Raw genomic sequence first — 22,959 nt, forward strand, 5'->3', positions numbered from 1 at the left:
AAGCACTCATATTGCAGGATATGTTAGAGGATAGCAAAGTGAACTTCAAATCCATTGCCTCAAGTACAATCACTCTAGCCAAGACTGTACTGAAAGTTAATTAGCTATCTGGTATGGAAATAAAGTTGGAAAACATCATCTAATTCTGCCTCATTGAACCAACTCTGTGTGTTAAAAGCAGAACCAAATCTTTTTGGATTCACCTCACCTGAAGATAGTAAGCTGTTGATCATCTCAAGGAATGTAGAATGAACAAACTGATAGTCTTCGAGGAGCAAAACCACTTGTTGTGCTTCGATGCCAGCAAGCTCCATCACCTACAAGCAGGGAAGGTATTTTAATCTCAGTATATAGAGTATGTCTTGTTCACAACAGAATGATAATCTTCCTATGGCTATAAATCACATTTTTCTTCCACAGCATCTAAACTGTGATACATTTACAAAAGATTACTAAAAGATTACTGCGTGGTTCAGTTATATGAGATCAAATATAAAGAACCGTCTACCTAGGTGCACAACTTAGTAATAAGAAAACAATTAAAACAGACTGTTTTGTAGAGTATATTTATGCTCTAGATGTGACTCAATTCTGGAGTTGCATCACTTTTTGTGTGGGCTTATCTGTAAAATTTTCTTCAGCCATTCTGAAGGTATTGGGAGCTCCTTATTCAAGGTTTGCATTTGTTTTTAAAAAGTGTGTATTCTTTCATCAATCACTAAAATTTTACTTGATTCAGCTACTACCCTATGAACAAGCAGACCCTAGCAGAGACAGAATATGAAAACACACTCTCCTATGAAGACAGGCTGAGGGAATTGGGGTTGTTCAGCCTGGAGAAGAGAAGGCTCCGGGGAGAGCTTACAGTGGCCCTTCCAGTACCTTAAGGGGGCCTACAGGAAAGCTGGGGAGGGACTCTTTGTCAAGGGGTGTCAAAGGGGTGTCAAGGGGTGTCAAATAAGACAAAAGGGAATGGCTTTAAATAAAAGAGGGGAGATTTAGATTAGATATAAGGAGGAAATTCTGTTCTCAGAGAGTGGTGAGACACTGGCACAGGCTGCCCAGAGAAGCTGTGGATGCCCCACCCCTGGAGGTGTTCAAGGCCAGGTTGTATGGGGCTTTGAGCAACCTGGTCTGGTGGAAGGCGTCCCTACCCATGGCAGGGGGGTTGGAATTAGGTGTTCTTTAACGTCCCTTCCAACCCAAACCATTCTGTGATTCTATGATACATGAAGAAAAAAAAAAAATCCAACATTCACATAAGCTTAGAATTATAATGTTCAGAACACTCAGAAAAACAGCTGTAGTATTCAAGAAAGTAGAGTTTCAGGCAAGTGCTATGAAGAACAGCATGCATTCTAAACACTAAGAACTTCTAAAAATCTTTCAGTTAGACTGTTTACATTATGCTTTTCCTAAAATCTCTATCACACAATACTTCTATATCCTCAAAAATCCCTTATTCTTTTCTAAATACACAACTATGAAACTTCAAATTGTAAGACATTGAGTGACTTACATATTTAAGATCATTTTTGAACTGCTTCAATTCATAGCCTCTGGAAATTTTGGGAGTAATTAGAACAGCTCCGTGCATATGACTAACTAACGAGGTTACTGTTCGACGACCTACACCACTCCGTCCTGCCAAAAGAAGCGATCCTCCAGGAAAACTTAGCACTCTGTCCACTCTAGACATATAGTTGAGGACTTCTTGGAACAGTAAAACCTCTATCTCTTTTTTGTCTCGCCCATAATGAATAACACCCTATTGAGAAAATTAAAAAAAAGGGAAAAAATAAAAGAAAGAAATGCATTAATTGATACTACATACAACCAGTAAGATATGAAAGCATCCAATATTTAAAAGTTTAGAGAAGAAGGCCTAAGAGGCCACGCTGGTATTCATTACAAATAAATTATTTATGTGATAGAATTTATATACCTTGTTTGCCCTTTTCCAGCAATGAATAGATCACATTACCTTAGCGAACATATCATGCAACACCCCCAGCAATGGTATCTCCTAGTATTCTTTCATATATTGGAACAGAAGTCTACCACTGAATTCATTAGAATTAAATAATGGGCCAGAACAAAGTCTGATCTGTGTCTCTGACTACAGATGAATATTAGCAAAACACGGAACGGTGTTTTAGGCAGCTAATTGCTGTGTAATTGCAGATTATGAAATTTTCTACTCAAATACATGTAATAATGGATCCTAAGATTAAATTCAGGCCTCATTATACTCTGCAAAACCTCATCTTCGAAGTTCAACATACTTGTGGAATCAGATTTTAAAAAACAGACACACACAAAAAAAACCCTCTGATTACTAAGACTACTGAACTTCATCATTTCCCATATAGTCTATTGGTCACAAGTTGGCAATTAAGGAGTGGGAGCAGCTTCCCATCTAGAAGACCAGTCCATCAAACACTACTAATAAGGGGCAGATGACCTCAAGGCTCTTATGAAAAATCAATCAGCCTAGCAGAGGTAACATGTTTGCATTTCCTGTTTTATTTTTTATACTTTACCGTTTAAAAGCATGTGAAATCTCCAAACAATGTATTTGTATTTCTTCAAATAGAAATTATGTTTGCAAATTACAGATTCAGAAAGAAAACGTTTAATTAATAAAACACTTTGGTACTCAAACAAAAACATAAGTGTACATCACTGTTTCTCAAAATGTTGTCCATTAGGCTGTTGTAAATCTTAAACAACCTTGCTACAAGGTACTTCTGCTGCCTCCCAGATAGCATCACAGTCTTTCCCACACTTGACCAAATATCAGAAATAATTCCTTAACCAAGCAGCAGACTCCACCCTAAACCTGGTGCTTTTATGTCACTTTCTGCAAAAAAAAAATCTATGTATCATTGCTATGAATCCTTGCTGTGTATATTCTTTAATCTGGTCTCACTTTTTTAATAGCATCTTTCAGGTCTGTTGAGTTTAGTCTGCCAAGCGGTCTCCCATGTGGTGGTAGTGCTTGTCCTGGAGTAGTGAATGCCTCTTGACAAGCTCCCCAAGTTACATAAAAGATATCTGTGAAAATAAAATGAAACACATTTAAAAGTTCAGGTCCTCAGCTGATGTACTATCTGACTTGATTAAACTAATTTTATTAGGCAATTTCTAATCGAATATTTCAAACTTATGTAGTATACCTCAAATGCTTTACCTGCCATATTGTCTAGAACATCTGAGCCCCAGTCACTTTGAAACACTTTCATCAAAATGTTATCAAATACATGGAGATCTTTCATGCCTACAAGCTTGTCACGGAACAAACGACATGCCTCGTAAGCAACAATTTCCAATACATAATCTGCAGTTTGTGTAGATGGTCCTAGAAAATTTATAGAAGGAAAGATTTGATTTTATATTTTTCAAAGTAATTTTACATTTCTCAAATTCTCGTTTCAAAATATGAGATTGAAAATGAATAAGTAAAATTACATACCAGCAGGAGAGCATCAGTAAGGAAGAAATAAGAGAAAAAGTAAACACGTTATAAAGTGCTTTTTAATAAAATTTTTGTGTGTCATTACAAGATAAAATGAAAATATTCTATTAGAGAAAGTTCTCCAGTTTAGTTCCAGCATTCTAATGAAAATAAACAATGTGTTGAACACGAAGTAAAAATAAAAAGTCAAAATTCTGTGTAATTAAGAAAAAAAAAACATAAAAAGCAAAACAACAAAAAAAGGAGACTTTTAAAGAGAAAGACTGATAATACACACTAAAATAAAAATAAATCCTCCAAACTGTTTGTGTTATAAAATGCCACTGGAGAATACAAAGATATTCACAGAAGAAGGAAGGTGAGATGAGTTTTAAGGTATAGTAAATTACATGCCACATTTTTCATCACTGAAAAAGCATCAGCATGTCACCTTCAGATAAAACAGTGGAGTTCTTAACAGGTTGAGATTACCCATTCCTTGATTGCCAGTATAGCTTTTCTGACCTAATTCAAGCTCCATTTACACCATGTGATGATCAAATAAAGTAAACAGAACACAAGCATAACATTCTTAGCTCTTTTATATTCTTTCAGCAAGCCCTTTATGTAAATCTTTACTATAATTAATGTAAGAGCTAAAATACAATAAGGAGTAACTGCTCATAACCTAGTAATAATGGTTATTTCAAAGGAAAGACAAAAACGAGACTGGAAAGAAGTTCAGGCTGGCTATTTGGAAAAGGACAAAAATTGAATACCTTTCCAAATTTCATATTTTCCAATTTAAAAAAAAAAAAAACTGAGACTGGACTGTAATTATCAAGCATTCCCAAACTGTGAGAATATTTAGGCTTTTATACTGATATTTGTAAGCTTTTATATAAATGATACAGTTTTAGGCATGTTTAAGGGTGGTTCTATTCACTTATTAAGTAGGTCACAGATGGTGTGTAGAAGTTGTAGTTCCAGTCACATCACTAGTTCTACACAATCAGCTATGAAAAGAAAAGCAGGAGAGGCAAGCCTATGGGAATTCAGAAGACAAGACATATTCTCAAAAAAAAAAAAAAGTAGGGTATAGGAGGGACACTACAAGATCCTTCAGCAGAAAATACAACCCCACACTACTTACTTCCCTGAATCTACAAATAGATGCCACATGCATTTTAAAACATCTTTTTTTTTTTTAATGTGTGTACTACATGTTACAGAATGAACTGTTAGACATTTTTCTTCTCTACTGAATAACAGAGTTCACAGTCTAGAAAAAGTACCACAGGTTTACACGTTGCGAATGCAGTCAATAGTAAGAGTAACATCAGTAATATTTTAGGCTATTTTAGAACTTCTTTATCAATGAAAATCAAGTAAATGACTTACCATCTGTTAAATTGTATCTGAATAAACCAAGAACCCACTGAGTAAGAATACATGGTGTAAAAAGGTAATGACTGTGATCATCAACTGTGAATTTTGCTCGTACCTTAAAAAAAAGGCAGTCAGTCAAAAAATAAAAGTGTTATTTTAAAATGTAAAGCACTTGGAAACGTGCTTTTCATTTTTCTTAAAATACCAGGGCAATTAGTCTATTATGGCTATGTATTCAGATATCTCATTTATGCACTCTGTCGTTGTTTCGAAAAATGTGGAGATTGTCTTTTCTGACCACCGAAGACTTTCTCATAATTAGAACTTTTCTTCTCTACCATCTTTGAAGCAAACAACAATTGCATGTCACCTAAAACTATTAGTGCACTTTTACTAGACATAGCATTTTTTTTACCAAATATGAAATACAAAGGGAAATATTCAAGTGTAACACTAGACTACCTAAATGAATAACACTTAGAACTAGAAATGAAGTCTTACAGAAATACTGTCTCTTCACCCAAAAAGGATACTTACGTTTACAACTGTATCTTTAATGCAAAGAATAACTGCGATCCTCAGTTATTTGGTCCCAATATGATGAAATTTAGACTTAAGATTTCGTAGAATACATCAATAATATTATATGAAATTCATGTTAACTTGTGCATGGTAGCCAGTGACTATACCTACATTCCAGTCATAAAGACAGGTTTTGTTTCATGGTTCTGTCTAGATGGGGGCATGCATACATTCTTGGAACATACAGTGAGTGAACATACATTTACATTCCTCCCCTATCTTCCCCAGTAAGGCTATGTACATGATTAAGAAAAGGAATTACTTAAATGTTTTCCTAGGCAGAAGTTCCTAAAATTTTAAGTGGGGGGACAGAACAAGCTTGTGTGCCTAAACAACATTTTATACAAAATAGATACAACATTTTATATAAAAATAGATAATAAATATACACTAGATCTGTGTAAGGGACTCCAACTCCACACTCACCTCTCTCTTCTATTAACATTCTTAAAGCTTGTAATGAGCTTGGATGTTAAAGTACACTATCTCCTGCTCCAGTAAGTAGGAAAATACTACTAACCACATTTTATAAATCAGGATCTGAAAGTATAGATAGGTTAATATACTTACCAAAGTCGTACAAAGCAAGAGCTCTTACCACTTACTCAGTTTGCCACTAATACCTAGAAATCTCTTCCAAATAGTAGCTCTAAAATTGATATCTCATGAAAAAGATACATATTTAGATTTTAATACTGATCAATCTTTTTATTCTCTTGTTAATATAAAAAGCTAATTATTAAAAATATATTTCTGAATCATCCGTCTCCATGAAAAACAAATTTAAATTTCCGTACCTGTTCATATACTTGAACCATAGATCCTGCTAGCTGATGTACTTTTGGTAAAGAACCCCAAACAGGGTGATTCTTTAGGTTTTTCTGTAGTACAGGCTCCAAGTAGGCACTATAAATAGTTTGCAGTTGGTCTCTTTCTGGATAGCTACACAGGAAAAAAAAAAAAAAAAAGAATTACTATGGACTATCATTCTTATTTTATTAAAAAGATTCAAAATTATACCCACAATTATGGATAAATTTCAGTAAATAAGATCTCCATCTAGCAGCTAAGTAACATTATTGTTACCCTTAGAAATTTTATAAACACATCTATAAATGTGTTCAGACAAAAAAGAAATTCAATTTCTGTAATTCTGTGGCTAAAGGGCACTTGGATATAAAGCTGCAGAAAGTAGTTTAGTAAAAGTAAAATCATCTGATAGGAAACATATTTCAATCATATCACTACCTGCAGGTAGCTACAGATTGCTCCTTAAGTGGTTTCTAGTGCAAAGAGATACCAAACAACACCAAATCATAGAATCACAGAATGGTTTGGGTTGGAAAGGATCTTAAAGATCATCTAATTTCAACCCCACTGACATGGACAGGGACACCTCCCACCAGACCAGGTTGTGCAAAGCCCCATCCAGCCTGGCCTTGAACACCTCCAGGGATGGGGCACCCACAGGTTCTCTGGGCGATCTGTTCCAGGGCCTCACCACCCTCTGACTAATGAATTTCTTCCCTACATCTAGTCTACATCTACTCCTTTTTAGTCTAGGCCCTCTTTAAATATCAGAAGGCTGCTATAAGGTTTCCCTGGAGCTTTCTTTCCTCTAAGCTAAATAACCCCAACTCTCAGCCTGTCTTTGCAGGAGAGGTACTCCACCCCTCCGATCATCTCTGCGGCCCTCCTCTGGACCTGTTCTAACAGGTCCGTGTCTTTCTTATACTGGGGACCCCAGAGCTGAATGCAGTGCTCCAAGTGGAGTCTCATGACAGCAAAGTAGATGGGGAGAGCCACCTTCTTCAAAATGTAAAGAACCCAAACTGTTAAAAAAGATAAAAGACTAGAACAGCCACATCTTCATAAAGAGTAAATTCAGCAAGGCCCCATGAACAGAGGTTGTATCTAAGTTCTGAGAGTCAAACCTACTTTCACATACTTACTCAACTGCACAAAGACGAACAATAGAAGTAAATCTGGAGGTAAGTTTATTTCTTCCTAATGTCCCTCCAGCTGTCATGGAAGCCACAATCTGGATGTTTTCTAAACCAACCCATTCCAGATTTTCATCGTAGAATCCTTGATATGTCAGAACCTTTTATAATTACATAAACATTTTATTAAAATAAAGTCAACAGCATGTCTTACAAAAAGTAATTAGTGACAAGCATACCATTGTTATTACATTCATAACTGTCAGCGGTATGTTCAGTACTGGTGTCTTTTTCCATAATAGAGTCTGAGATGTAAATTCTTAACCAATTATAAAATCCTGTAGAGAAAAATTAGTCACGTGCTGTGAGGTCAAAAGAAAAGCCTGTATTGGCTAGAATTGCCCATAATTACTTGGTAACTCTCCACAGAGAAAAGCATTGAACATATGGTACAAATACTGGTTTTCTGCTTTAGTAGGAGATTAGAAAGTTCATCAGCGATAAGAAGGCTCTAAGTGAAATCTTACTCTGGCCAGATCTTCAGTATTGGAAGCTTTTATGTCTAAAAGTATACTAAAGAGAAACAAATCCAGAAAGGAAATGGATGACACACACAGGTTATTCCACACTAGGCATTCAAAGAAACGTGGAGAAAAAGAAAGGGAATGTGATAAGCAGGAAAAGATATAAAAATCCAGATAAAAGTGTTTTTAAATGTTTCATTTTAACTTCCACTCTATTCTGACGGAAGTATTATGTCACATAATAAATTTACATTGTTGAGCATTGCTTACATTATAACTCACTGAGGCAAGCACTGTCTTTATTGCTTACGCATAAGCCCAACATAAATGTTATTTTATTTCCAGCTGATATCTACATATTCTATCCATGTACAAACAAAAATGATGTCAATACAGATGCAGGATGCTAACTCTGAAAATAATCAATGTAGGTACCTACACTAAACTATTTACAGTATACTTAAGTCTCTTAATAAATAACAAAGACCAAAGTGTTTACCTGCTGCAGAAAAGCCACGAGAGTGATTGTTCCCCATTTATCAGGTTTGGGCAGATTGATATCCTTTAAATACAAAACAAGCCTCTCACAGTCCTTTGGTCTGAATACTCGACCAGTGTTTGTACTGATTACAATGCAAGTTTGACTGAGTTTTTGTATAAGATGTTGAGAGGTAGTTTGTGCACTGCAGTGAATGGTAGCAATCTGAGTGGATCGGAGTTGAGAAAATGCATAACGAAGCAGCATCCTAAAATAGCAAATATGTACATACATGTAAGCATAAATAATACATAAATGCATTAAAATACTGGCTATCCAAAATATGCTACAGCTTTTGAATTAAAATGAATATACTGCATACTATATTAATATAAGAGGTGCTGCGTGAGGTTTGCTGAATTACATATTCTTGCCTTTTAAATGGTATCATTTTCCATTCGAGAAAATTAAATTAAAGCAGAGTATACAGCTACACAGAATAAATAGCTAGTCTAAATACCTTGTATATATTGATCCAACCCAGCTAAATAAGGAACCTAAAATAGGCAACAGAATGAGTTTAATTCAGTTGCCTGCACACAGGCACCTAGGAAGACCTCTTGAGATGAGACCAGGTATCTCATGTGCCTTTCAGCTGTTGCCCCATAATAGTACAGGTTTTTCAAAAGGTCCTGTTTCACATCTAAAAGCCTCATGCAGATGTCTTAGCTACATAGTGGCAGCTTGAGCTTTCCCTGAATTTATCGATTTGCCACGATAGAAAGTTTCATTTCATTAATATATAAATGATAAATAAATTATATCCTGCAACTAAAAATTAGAAGTTCACATGATAAAACCATTAATACAACATATTACAAACTTTTTCAAACAGCTAGAAGTATATTTTGCTTAAAATAGCAATTTTTTTTTTTTTTTTTTTTACCCCTTTCCACATCCTTCAGGACCCACAAGAAGAAATGGCTCCTTATTGTTCAAGTCTAGCCAGGGTCTAAAGTAATCTAACCCCCTCTGCATGTCAGGGGTTTGGATGACAGGAAGTGTTTGAAGATTACTGAAATGGTCAGCTGTTAAATTTTCATTTTTCTTCAGCTGATATAGCATTAGTTGTCCAGTGTCGGTGTCATAATATGTGTCCAGGGGCTTCCTTGGATTTGGTGGAGATTCTTGTGCCCAAGTGAAGATCTTAAAATAAAATAAAATAAAGTAAAATAAGGTTTCTGTTAATTCCATATTCCAAATGACAAGAGCAACAATTTGAAATTCATATAAAGAATGTTTGAATAATAATTTTATAAAAACAAGCATTTCAGTAATCCATTTTATAATTTTAAGGCTATTTTTGAAATTGAATTCAATCATATTATGCATGTTTTACAATGAAAACCTTAATGAAACAGTAACATATTCTCTTCCACATATTTCTTTTTTTGGAAATATAAAGAATCATCAACTCATTGAAATCAAAGAATATAAAATAAAGTGTATTTAGCAAACCTTTATATAAACTTTTTGTTATTATTATTAAGCAACATTCATAATAATAAGACGAAAAACAAGATAATTCATTGCCATGCATGAACAGCTAATTCCAGAAGCTGAGTCCATCCTTAACCATCTGCCCTGCATGTAAGTTACAGGCTGTCTTTTGGAAAGAAGTATTTTGTTCTTTCCAACACAAAATCCAAGTGTGGTTGTGGATATAACTCTCTCCAGAGACAGCCTTATGTCAGCATTATGTACCAGTATGACATAGTTTTCCAGCACTAGTGCCCTCAAGTATACAAAGACAGAACCATACCCAAGTGCATACAATATATAACCTCACAATAATGCTGTAAGAGCACATCCCTGGTGAGGTGCAAAGTCCCCATGTTATTATTTCAAATATCCTGAACAAAACAAAACAAAACAACAACAAAAAAAGTGTTAGAGATGCAGTAAACACACAATGTGGACTCTAGATGGTTCTTGCATAAGACAGTACGGACAGAGACTATTCTGTATGACTTGGTGCTACACCAAAGGATGGCTGTCTGGGCTGGGTACACCTAGCAGGGACATACAAAACATTTCTTTATTTCTGAGCTACTTCCCTGTAAACAACACAGACTGCAAAGAAATTAGAGCACAGATATTCTATTACTACAAATTTTCATTGTCAGAAGACAGAAAATCGCTATTCCTTTTAAATGTTCTGAGAATTTTTTGATAAACTTGCTGAAAAAGATTATTACCTCTTTTGCAAATTCTTGCCGTGACCTCATGTTGAGATTGCCACCAAGACCCCGTAACAAGTTAATGATAAACTGTCCACGATCAGTACACCCACGAAGATGAGAGAGTCCATTCATCACAGTTCCAACTAAACTTGTTTCTACCACAAAGTCATTCTGTAAATAGCAAGTTGTAGCAGATTTAAGCATACTCCTAATAATAAATGTGATGTATTGCTATCAAACTACTCCTCATTGCCCAATGACCCCTCCAGAAATTATCCCAACCCCGCTGTTCTAGAAAATTCACCTGATGTGAAATTATTTTAAACATTGATTTGCAAGTATTAATCCTGTATTTAATTCCATATTTAATTATGTATTGATGTAATATACTAATCAGAATTTTTCTTATGGATTTTGAGACTCCATAAGAAACCAATATAACTGTATACTGAAAATCTCTCTCACGAATACATTTTTTATGGATTTTGCTATTTAGCACCAAAGGATTTGCAGCCTCAAGATTAATATGATGTCTTTCCTTGGTATCCAGATGAAGATACTTTTAAAGTAGAAAAACATCCATGGGTGAAAGAACATAGAGGGAAAGTAGTATTTTAAAAACAACAGGACCATCTATGTTCCCTAAGACGACATAATGCAGGTGTCCCAGATACCAGTTTATTGGCCACAACAGTGGGGATTTCTCCTAAATAATATTGCATGCAACATACAACATTTGATCAATACAAATACAACTCCTTCATAAGAAGGTGAGGCAAGGAAGGATCTAGACTCTTTAGAAAAAATATAGAACATGCAGAACAATTATCCTGGTGCATGTCCTAGCATCACAGAATCCAGATAATGTACAAGGTTTTGGACAAAATCAAATTAAATATACCCTTCAGGAAAATCCTTTTTTACACTGTAATTGAGAATTACCTTTTGCCTATTAAAACCTCTTTCAGTGAAAGTTTTGAGTAGAATTTTAAAGAACTAAAGTTATATACTTTAATCCAGGACAGGCTATTGGGAGCTGTGAAAATTTAGCATTCTGAACAATCAGACTACTTTTTCAGATATCCCTCTATCAATCTTTTTAGGTGTCTAGCTTTATATTGTTCCCTAACCCCTTATAAGATCTGGTCTATGCTATGCAATGTTTTAACTTTTAGGGTTTTTGTTGTTGTTATTTGTTGCAGACAAGTTTAGAAAAACTTGTTTTAAAAACATTTTTTCATTTTTAGCTTAGACATTCATATCTTTCAAATCTTTGAAAACATACAAATAAATGTCCATTGTAGAAATTTGAAGATAGATATTTAGTTTCACAGGAATACATGAATTTAACCAGTTAAAATTTATTAAATGTTTCAAAAATTTACATAAGGCAAGCAGGTTTTATAAACTCACAGGGACTAGAATGGTTCCAGTACTAATCTTATTAAGAAAATAGCCAGCAAAAAAGCATTGTTTTTTTTTTTTTTAACTTAAAGAATATGAATGATCTTGTCAGTATTAAACTAGATAAATGTATCACTTTAACAGAAGCTGAAAAATTATCAAGTCTTCAGTTACCAACCTGCTTCACAACCCAGTTTAAAGCCTTTTCAAAATAGTCCCCAATCCAGTTTTCAAGATTGTATCTGTATTCTTCAGGCTGACTTCTTAGCCAAGACTTTATGAGAGAATTAAGATCTATATCTTCGTCACTAAATCAAAGCAAAAAAAAAAAACAAGATTCAAACAAACATAAGATTTCCACATCTTCACATAGATGGGTTCAAATGGAACAAAAACATTCCAGGAAAAGTTCAGGGAAAGACTGTAACGTAAGAACTTTCAACCAATTATTTTGGATCTCCAAGGGTCACACACAATCAATCCAGCATTTCTCATTCAACAAGTATGATTAGCCAGAAAGGTTTTAATAGCACAGCTTAAAAGGGATGTGCAACCTAAAGCAAATTCTCTCAGTGATTTGCTTTTTAAGTGTACTGAAGTAATTCAATCACTCCATACAGTTTAGAATATCCTTCTAGAAAAGTTAAGAATACTTACCTACTTTAAGAGTATGCAATACCCTGTGACCTACCTCAGAAAGATCATTCCCATTCGAGATATTGTAGCAGGAGAAGCACAGCTAAGATCATGAGTCTCAAATATAAAGTTGACATTTGAGCCAAACTGAATTCTTTCCCCACTAGGCATAGTCAACAATTTGTTGTCATCCAAAACAGAATTCAAGGATTCAATCCATTCAGGATCAATATCACCATCACAAATTATCCATGAAGTAGTATCTATTTCCAGACACAAAAATAAAATATCAAACCCAAGAAAAATACTTAGGGAATACTGCCCCTGGCTACTTTAAAACTATTTCTTACTCTTCCTTCATTATAACTTTAATATATAGGCTCTTTAAAGATATTCTTCACATTACCTTCTGATGTCTAATTTTGCTTTCTTGTCATAAAAGCTAGAAAGTGCATACCAGTGTCTATTCTCCAGTACGACAATCACCAAGAGTTTTACTTAATTTACAATATCCACAAATTATTAATAATGTATTGTAAAAATGTAATTGAAAATAAACAAACAATTCAGTAAATTAAGCACAATGATCCATATACTCTCTCATAAACATACCTCGTGGTTCTCGTACCACTTGTCGAGCACTATTTGTTAGCACACCATCAGACCACTCCCTGGTATCCACATCGATATGGCCTAGCAACTGATGACGAGGCATAGCTTTCGGATTCATAGTATACTGTTTCACTACTTTGCCGGTTTTACCAAGTGCTGTCTGCAACATCCGCCAAAGTGTCGATTTACCTGCACCACTTGGACCTACAATAACTACACCCATTCTTTGACATAGTTGTTCATATAATTCCAAAGCCTTCTTGATCTAGATAATAAAAGAAATAAAGGTTATGTAAAGTAGTATAACTAAAGCAATCCTGTACTTTTTTCATGTTTTTTCCAATATATTTTGCAGTCACTTTGTTTCTATAATTTCAAAATAATAGGTATTCATAGGAGTAGTTCAAATTCTGATACTAAAGAGCAGCAAGAAACTTACTTTGCACATTAGAAGCATTTCACTGAATTACTAATATGAAAATATCAGCCCTCTTTGGATACTATTTTTTCCTGAAAAAAAAAAAACTTTCACAAAATTTTAGCTAGCTCTAAATAAATAAATAAATAAATATAGCTGAGATAAAGAAATGATCGATAAAAACAAGTGTTCACATATTTAATTCTTTCATTGTCCAAAACATTCATAGGAATTCCTACGTGACTTGAACAAAACTGTGTATCACATGTTCACATCTTTAAGCTTTCTTGCACTGTTTTTCATTCAGTTACACAACTGATCTCCCATGCTTCGGCCATACAGATCTGATTTATACAGATAAAAACAATCTAACTTTCAGTTATTCTTTTCTTTTTTTTTAATAAAAGATTTCATTCAAAAGTAGAAGGAAGTGAAACAAATGTAATATTCATTAGTCCTAACTCTGAATAACTAGTTTTGTTTTGCTGTTGTGGTTGATGTTTACCTGAGTGTTTATAATTTCCAGGTGTGCTTCTTCAAAGACTTGTTTCAAAGCTGTAGTTAACTTGACATACTCCACATCTTTGAAGTCAATGCCAGGGAAGACATCTTTAACCAGTGCATCAAATCGTGCACAGTCTGCAAACGTAAGCTTTGACATGGTATTAAGCCGCAAAGCTTGAACCACCATGTGACTTTCATTAACTGGAAATAAAAAGAAAGAAGCCAGATTATTTTTTTGTTTGTTTGCTTTTTTTTTTTTTTTTTGCTTGCAATGTATCAGTGCTTGAACCCACACTGCTAAAACACTGAAGGTAGAATCACAGTGGAGACTACAGTCCAGTCTTTTAACACCCTACCTGGAAGTTAAATGAGCGAGTGCCTCACTGTAAGCATCCTAAGTATCATATGCTGACAAGTGCATTCTATGCAGACAGGAGATGCTTATGATACTGCCTAGATATTACATAACAGCATAATAATTAAAGCAGCACTAAGAACAGCAGTGCACAATAGCCTACTTGTTAAAGGATTCATGTAAGAAATGAAGGACCTGGATTTTAGATCTTCCTCTACCAGAGGCAGTTTGAAGTCACATCTCTCAAGTGCATCCTAATTAACTACAAATACTCCAGAACCGAACACTCTCCACAACTCCTCTCAAATCTGAAGTATCACTGACATGTAAATGTTTTGGGACTAGAAGAACAGCCACAAGAAAAGCTTCATTCTGCCAGAAAAATAACGATTTCATAATGGGAAAGGCACAGGGCTCTGACCTCTGTTTTTTGCTTTTCTAATGAAATTACTTTCTCACGTAAAATCTCTCTTTGTAGAGAGTGGGATTAGGAAATACAGGTGAAAGTCATCCTTTGTTTCTGCCCTCCTTCTGAAAGCATGATTGCCCTAAAAAAGAATGCACTATAACCTAAATTCAACCCAAGGGGCAGAAAGTGTCTGTTCCTTAATCTCCCTTTCCTCTGTGTCTTTCCCCGAAATGTTCCAGAGTCTGAGAACTAGTATACCCTTCCAGGATTTGGATAAAGTTCAAGCTTCTTCATTCTGGACAACATTTTAATTGCAAATATTTCTATAGGCAAATTTTCTAAATACCGTGATAAAGAGAAAAAATCTCGACATTAAGGAACTTGTTTTAGACAGCAAAGCAAGCAGTACAAAATTTAAGCAATGCTTAAGGGCATGGCCAAGATTCTGACATGTCAAATGATTCTGGCTGAACAATAGAAGTAAACAAAGAAACAGGAAACTCCATTTGACAGAAATACTCTAAGTTTCTGAAGCAAAGACATGAAATTAAACGAAAAATTTCTGGGTCTATATCATAAACAAGACCTATCCAATTTGCCTCTCATGGGGATTACTGAAAATTATAATTTAAACTAAACAGATTTCAGGAAATTCCATATTTCTAAACATGAAGCTAAAAAAAAAAGTCATAGCAAGGAACATTGATAGAAATGTATCCTAAAACACATCATTGGTAATCCTTTAGCAGATCCAAACTGAAGTCAATTACAAATTGTTTACCACTCACTGTCAGACCATTTGTTATGGCAAGATTTGTAAACCAAAGCTGTCTCTAAAAAACTACGAGTATAGTCTGGACAAACATCCTCAGTAAGCTTGCAGACGACACCAAGTTAGGTGCGTGTGTCGATCTGCTCGAGGGAAGGAAGGCTCTGCAGGAGGATCTCGATAGGCTGGACCGATGGGCTGAGGCCAACTGTATGAGGTTCAACAAGGCCAAGTGCCGGGTCCTGCACCTGGGGCGCAACAACCCCAAGCAGAGCTACAGGCTGGGAGATGAGTGGCTGGAAAGCTGTCAGGCAGAGAAGGACCTGGGAGTATTGGTTGATAGTCGGCTGAATATGAGCCAGCAGTGTGCTCAGGTGGCCAAGAAGGCCAACAGCATCCTGGCTTGTATAAGAAACAGTGTGGCCAGCAAGGCTAGGGAAGTGATTGTCTCCATGTACTCAGCTCTGGTGAGGCCGCACCTCGAGTACTGTGTTCAGTTTTGGACCCCTCACTACAAGAAGGACATCAAGGTGCTCGAGCGTGACCAGAGAATGGCAACGAAGCTGGTGAGGGGTCTGGAGAACGAGTCTTATGAGGAGCGGCTGAGGGAGCTGGGATTGTCCAGCCTGGAGAAGAGGAGGCTCAGGGGTGACCTTATTGCTTTCTGCAGGTACCTTAAAGGAGGCTGTAGCGAGGTGGGGGTTGGTCTATTCTCCCACGTGCCTGGTGACAGGACGAGGGGGAATGGGCTAAAGTTGTGCCAGGGGAGGTTTAGGTTGGATATTAGGAAGAACTTCTTTACTGAAAGGGTTGTTAGGCATTGGAATTGGCTGCCCAGGGAAGTGGTTGAGTCACCATCCCTGGAGGTCTTTAAAAGATGTTTAGATGTAGAGCTTAGTGATATGGTTTAGTGGAGGACTTGTTAGTGTTAGGTCAGAGGTTGGACTAGGTGATCTTGGAGGTCTCTTCCAACCTAGATGATTCTGTGAAACATACGCTGTTTAGGTGAACAAGAAGCAGTAGTTGTTGTCCTAAAGACATAAAATGCTCATCCACCTTCCATTCTTAATTACCACACAATTAACACCCAAACAACAATAAAAAATAAAAATTATCTAAAAAATATCCAATCCAATAATCCAGTACTTTCTACTATTTCTATCTGTCCTTGTATCTACTACTGTCTACCAATCTGCATCCAAGTAATATGATCCTTATTTTTTGCCATGTGACAATTACAGCAAACCTCAAATAAAATCAGAATGGTCCGATGATTGATGAATAATGACAGCATCAGAGGATCAACACTCCTGACCTAAGCAAAGTGAAAATAACAGTTTCTGAGAATCATTTAGGATCATCCCAGAAAAAAAAAAAATCTCTATATCCTTTTCACATAAAAGCTCAATCTAGAATATGACATCAGTCTTTTGTAATCTCCTGACAAAGAAGGACTTTCACAGGTGTTTTTTCTTCTTTGCTAAATAGTTTCTAGATCCAAGCCATGGCTTCTCAAAACTTCAGTGATCAAGAAAGATACAGACAGTGGTATCTGTACAATACCCCAAATAATCAAAAGTTTGACATGGTCAATCTTACTTTCTTGCTTTACTTCACTTTTCTTCAGCTGACGAAGAAGACTGCCACAGCCTCTCAGAACAGTCTTCAGTGCTCGTAAACCCCAATCATAGTGCTGCTGTGGTGTCAGAAGCTCCCTAAATTTAAAAACAGCAATGTTGTAACAATCATTAGGCAACAGCACTGGAATATTTTTTTTTTTTGGCCAATGACTATGCTCACAAGATAGTTTTGGGCGGAAGAAAAATAAATGAATATCTGTAGCACTATCTGTAATGCAATATCTGTAATATTACCCTAAAATCTTCAGAGAGAGCATATTTAGCAGCTAATGTATTATTATCTCTAGCAGCATTAACTAAAATCTCTAGTAGTTTATAAATTTGTTCTCTCTAATGTGAATACTTATAACCAAATAGTCACTTGCATTTCAATTACTTCAAGAATCAAAATACACAACACTTAATCATGCAGTCATATGCTTATATTCATCCTTAATGAGGGCAATAGGGAAGCAGTACTTTGCCACCTTGAGATTTTTAATGCATTGAGATTTTAATGATATTTAAAATGCTTTTAAAAATGTTATTTTCATACCTGAACTCCCAATAAATGGCAATATTTTTATTCTAAAAGTCTTTAAAAGTAGTAGCTACAGAGATTTGGACGGAACACCATTCAGATTTAAGGGCTGTATTGAAAGTAAAAGTTCAGATGACTCCAAACCTGCACTTTTATGGCTAGCTTTGTTTCTGACACACAGCTTTCCACAATAGCCAAGTCATAAAATATTACAGAAAATTAACAGAAATTATGTGTAGATTGTATCCCTACAGTCATGATTTGGCATATACTAGACAGAGAAGAAACAGCATTGCAGGAAAATAACCATAACGATCAATGCAAAAATAAAAGCAGTAGGGAACAGAACTACAAACATATTAAGAAAAAAAAAAATATGCTTACCTTGCTAGATTAAAAATAGCCACTAATTTTCTACCAAGTGTTTTGGCATCCTTAAAGCCCTCTGAATACAAAATCACTTCTGCAATGAGTTCGTTGTCTGGATGAGTCATAGCTACTGGCCTAAAAAGTTGTTTGAGGTTATCAGGCAGTTTTTGTCTTCCTCCATAACCTTTTCCAGCAGGATTCATAGTGATAAAAATTCCAGAATTATGATCCATTTCAACCTGGCATTAGACGTGCAAATGTAATAGTATATTGTCACAAGAAAGCATTGAGAAATGCTGGATATACTGTGTTTAGTTATGGTAGCCATCTTTAAGTTAGTAGAGACCCAGTTCCTTAAAGACTATTTTTGTAAGAAAACAATAAGTAAGTTTTGATGTACCTTTTTGCCAAGCAATTCACATGAAGGACTATGTTTCTTCAAGGCATGTTGAATTGTCTGAATCTGCATAGATACTGCAGATAGTACAGCTTCTTCAAGTCTATTGAATTCATCAAAACAGCCCCAGGCTCCACACTTCACTAAACCCACAAATATGCGCCCCATTGACTTCACATCAATGCCCTTAAAATTAAAAAGAATACTATTAAAATTCAAATAACAAAAAAGTAGTAGAAGACTGTTCTCCCAACTATTAAAAAAATGTCAAAAGAAACCTGACAAATCATTATTTTTAGAATGTAATATTGTTCTATGAAGTACGTGAATAGCTATCCATTTACTAAATTATACAGGACTATATTCACCTCATCACAATTAAAGACTAATACTTGTCTTCCAAGAAGTCCACCCAAGGCCTTTACTGATTCTGTTTTTCCAGTTCCAGCTGGACCATAAGGGTTGCCTCCAAGGCCCATCTTCATGGCCTGAGTAAGAGTTAGGTAACATTTATCTGTCAAAGGTGTATAAACAAGTTTGGGGGAATTACCCTGCAGAAACAAAACAAATTATATGGATTGGTGCACAGAACTTAGTTAAGATGTAATTTCATTAATTACATTCATAAAAAAATAATTTGAAAACAGGTAAACAGATAACACAATTGCCAAGATTATCTCTAAGTATCTGCATTTGTTCACAATTATGAAGTTCTCCTGACTTTATCTAAAATGTCAAAGCTTTTTTTTTTTTATATATAATTACAGAAAATGTATTTAAAAGGGAATGAAAAAGGGGTCAAATCAAATGTATATATGTATCTGCACTTTAATCAAAGTAGCAAGCATATTAGAAAGTATTTACATGATACTGTATTGGAAATGCTTTCCATACAACCATTGCATTTACCCCATCAATATCAAGAGCTAAAAATGGACGCTATGGACACAATAAAGTTGAAACAAATATGGCAACAGTTGGAAGGCAACTAGCAGCACGTGTGAAATGAGAAAGTGTTTGATACATATTTAAAAGCCACCAAACAAAAATTAAGAATACCACACCTGATATTCATAAGTATATTGGAGTTCAGCATCTACCATCTGTACGTAACATTTTTGGTCTTTCATATAAAATCTCAGCTGTTTTTTCCAAGCCCAGTCTTCAGCACTGTGAACCTGAGCTTGATTTAGCTGCTTCACCAAATCAATGTTATGAATAATATCAAGAATCAAAGCTTTAAGCTTGAGCTCAAGGATCCCTGATTCTGCAAACAACCACAAAAAAAAAAAAAGGAAAAAAAAATCATAACAGAATACTAAGGAAGATACATTAGCCATTCTCAAGTGCTTTGGGCTGCTTTCTATTATCAACTGATTTTATTCAGATCTTGTTTTAATTATACACAGAAAGATTATTAATCAGCAAAAAATGAGATCCTGACAGAGGAAGAGAATCATCGTATGACTTCACTTGATAGACTGGTGACTATCCTAATCCACATGATTTTTGTCTGCCTTTAAGCTCAACAGAGATAGAGGCTTTTCCAGAAAGCAGTTTATTCCAGAAGTGTTTTCAGCTATGTGCCTCACTGGTTACTAAAGAGGACAATCTGTTAAGTGATATGCTGAAGCTCCGAAAACTGATGCATCTGGAGCTTTTACCTCAGAAGAGTGGGAGTGCAGGAAGGATCTCGAGAGGGAGCGTTCTCTATATATACAGCTATATTAATTTTTATATTTAGCTATTATATATATAATTATATTCATTTTTATTATATAAATTACCTATGTTAGCAAATATGAAAAAGCTCCAAGATAGTTTTTCATCTAAATGAAAATCTGTTGTTCACTGAAATATTAAATACATTAATCTTGGCAAAAATAGGTGGGTAGCTTGTAATTTCCTGTTTAAATAAACAGAATGCCAAATGCTAATGAACTATAAAGCCATTGTCAGGTATTATATATTAGAGATCATTTTTGTACCTGTATTGCTACTATCTTCCATACTAGTATCAACGCTAGTATAATGTTCCAGTTTAGCCATGAGTTCTAATTCTAATTGTTGAAGATTGTGGTCTTTGATAGCACTTTCAACATCTTCAGTGAACTGAATTTGTTCTGCCAAGGAAAGAATCTTTGGAAGAAAAAGTTCAAATTATATTTTATAATACAGAAGACAAAAAGGAAAAAAGTTTTTCAACTCATTTATTATTGCTTATTATGAAAATATTATCAATGTTTGAAGTATTTTACCACATTTTTAAATGAAGTGATACATTTGCTATGTTCTTACGAACAAATACAGCCACCTTTAAAAACCTGACAAAATTTAGCAAAACCTTGCAATGTAATCTAATACAGCACGTTCCTTAGCTGTTCTACAACACATAGCACCAAAATTGTCAAAAGCATTGATTCCCCGTAACTGACATGTAATACAGAAACTAACACTTTTTAGGCACACTGAGGCCACAGGCTCAGGAGCACCTTTGACTTTCTGTATTACTGACCAGCTAACACAATATTTTGTCTTCTGGTTTCTACACACCACTTATGTTTCAAATACTTTAAGTTCACTGGAAAAACACTGTGAGAGATATAAAGATTCAGTCAAACTTGGAACTGGAAAGAACTGTATCACAAAATTCCACCAATTATATCAGTCAGAAGGTTTGTAACAGTAACTAAGTTACATGTGCTGCTGGTCCAAATTGCATAAAACAAGTCCATTTTCATGACTGCTTTTGTTTATAGGGGTAATGTTTAGAAATCACACTATAATCACACTCAGAAAGTGGTTTCTTTTTAACATTACAACATCGTAGTAGTAACTGTTAGATGTGGAGCTACTAACTATGATCAAGATTTACATCAAATTTAATAAATTGGATGTTAAATCAGGTGCCATGTAAAAGACTTCAGAATTTCAAATGTTTGCAGAAGAATTATAAGAAAGAACATTTTAAAGAATTTCTCCATATGAATAAATAGAATTTGGGATTTGTTTTGAGTTTTCCTCCAAATCCATATGTATACTTCCTTATAAGCCTTCAAAAATAACTTTTTTGTTATATCTAAGACTACACAATGGTGCTATTTGATCATCTACTACCTGGGAAGGGAAGAGCGATGGATCAATTGAACGTTGTGATTTTTTTCCAGCATCAACACAGTCAAGTAACATTTTTTTTAGGGTCTCCTTCATCTCCAAAGCCAAACCATTTAGCCACACCTGAAAAAAAGATAAAAAAGCTCTAGTTACATAGCAAATTAACTTCTCAAAGATTCCTTGAAATATACCTGGATCAAATTTTCTTACCTCCACATCACTTGACAGAAGAACTTTATTTCTAAGTGGCACAGTTTCTCCTTCTACTGACTTCATGGCAACTATGTATTTAAATTCTTCATCAAAGCTCACACTATTAATGCCTATTAATTAGAAAATGGCAATGAAGTCATAGATCATTAAGGTCTTAAACATTAAATCCTTAAGGTCTCGTAGCAGAAAGGGAGAAAAAAATCTGCAAGAGATTATTTAGTTTTGAAGAAATTTATTTCTAAGTAAGTGCATTTCACAAATGAAGAGTAATTGCATTACCAGCAAAAAGTTTCTTGAGATGAGACTGGATAACCGAAGGATTCGTGGATTGTCCTAAAATTTCTAATAAATCATCATCTCCAATAAAATAGAATCTTGGAAATGCTGAGCGCTTTTCCTGTATAAAAACAAAAGATTTTTTGTTGTTGTTGATCTAAATTCAAACTTACTTTCTTTACAGAAAACTTAACTAATGTCAGCTGTACCTCCAAAAACTCATTCAAAGATCTCTGACACCTCTGAAGCTGGTCAAGCAGGGTGATTAAGGTATTTCTTAATCCTGTCCGGGCATTCAGTGATATTATTCTATTATCCCTTTTGATATCTGACATAACAGATCTTGACAGAAAAAAAAAAGAAAAAAAGAGAAAGATTAACTCATAAAACTACCAGTTTTACATTCAGTTTTAATCCGAATGGCATATGCACACAATTATTTAATAAAAATTAAGGCAAAGGTAAACTGTATAAATATCTGACATATAACTTTCAGTTTTCAGTATCTATGATGAAACAGTTCAGAATTTACATCAATGTAATTTAATAACTGTTTTTTGTTAAAATATCTCCATCCAAAACCAAGAAAATTAAATTTTTGACTTTTATCTCCCTTTATGAAGTCATTTTAACTCAAATCAGAACAGGTAATGGTACATATCTTTCTACATTGCTGAAATCTCTTCCCTACTTATCTCCACAACTTG

General features: G+C 34.9%; 1 protein-coding gene across 10 annotated transcripts in view; it reads right to left on the minus strand.

Annotated features, from left to right (window-relative positions):
* DYNC2H1 (dynein cytoplasmic 2 heavy chain 1) overlaps positions 1–22,959 on the minus strand; it is a 165,880-nt gene that overhangs the window by 116,988 nt on the left and 25,933 nt on the right. For 9 of the 10 annotated variants that reach the window (XR_007168797.2, XR_007168798.2, XR_010828405.1 and 6 more), the window contains exons 27-50: positions 22,462–22,594; positions 22,256–22,373; positions 21,974–22,086; positions 21,767–21,886; positions 20,638–20,788; positions 19,714–19,916; positions 19,018–19,200; positions 18,653–18,835; positions 18,268–18,491; positions 17,323–17,438; positions 14,192–14,391; positions 13,269–13,533; positions 12,712–12,919; positions 12,199–12,328; positions 10,632–10,787; positions 9,320–9,579; positions 8,395–8,641; positions 7,381–7,532; positions 6,226–6,370; positions 4,859–4,961; positions 3,194–3,361; positions 2,933–3,057; positions 1,520–1,768; positions 209–317 (exon numbers count right to left, since the gene is read on the minus strand). Coding sequence is in view for 5 of the 10 variants with exons in the window: in XM_013178117.3 (XP_013033571.3) it covers positions 209–317; positions 1,520–1,768; positions 2,933–3,057; positions 3,194–3,361; positions 4,859–4,961; positions 6,226–6,370; positions 7,381–7,532; positions 8,395–8,641; positions 9,320–9,579; positions 10,632–10,787; positions 12,199–12,328; positions 12,712–12,919; positions 13,269–13,533; positions 14,192–14,391; positions 17,323–17,438; positions 18,268–18,491; positions 18,653–18,835; positions 19,018–19,200; positions 19,714–19,916; positions 20,638–20,788; positions 21,767–21,886; positions 21,974–22,086; positions 22,256–22,373; positions 22,462–22,594 (4,061 nt within the window). In the remaining 5 variants the exon portion in view is untranslated. The remainder of the gene's footprint in view (positions 1–208; positions 318–1,519; positions 1,769–2,932; positions 3,058–3,193; positions 3,362–4,858; positions 4,962–6,225; positions 6,371–7,380; positions 7,533–8,394; positions 8,642–9,319; positions 9,580–10,631; positions 10,788–12,198; positions 12,329–12,711; positions 12,920–13,268; positions 13,534–14,191; positions 14,392–17,322; positions 17,439–18,267; positions 18,492–18,652; positions 18,836–19,017; positions 19,201–19,713; positions 19,917–20,637; positions 20,789–21,766; positions 21,887–21,973; positions 22,087–22,255; positions 22,374–22,461; positions 22,595–22,959) is intronic. The other variant, XM_048078168.2, reaches the window with a different exon arrangement.

Source organism: Anser cygnoides, chromosome 1 (assembly GCF_040182565.1).
Source record: "Anser cygnoides isolate HZ-2024a breed goose chromosome 1, Taihu_goose_T2T_genome, whole genome shotgun sequence".
NCBI lineage: Eukaryota > Metazoa > Chordata > Aves > Anseriformes > Anatidae > Anser > Anser cygnoides.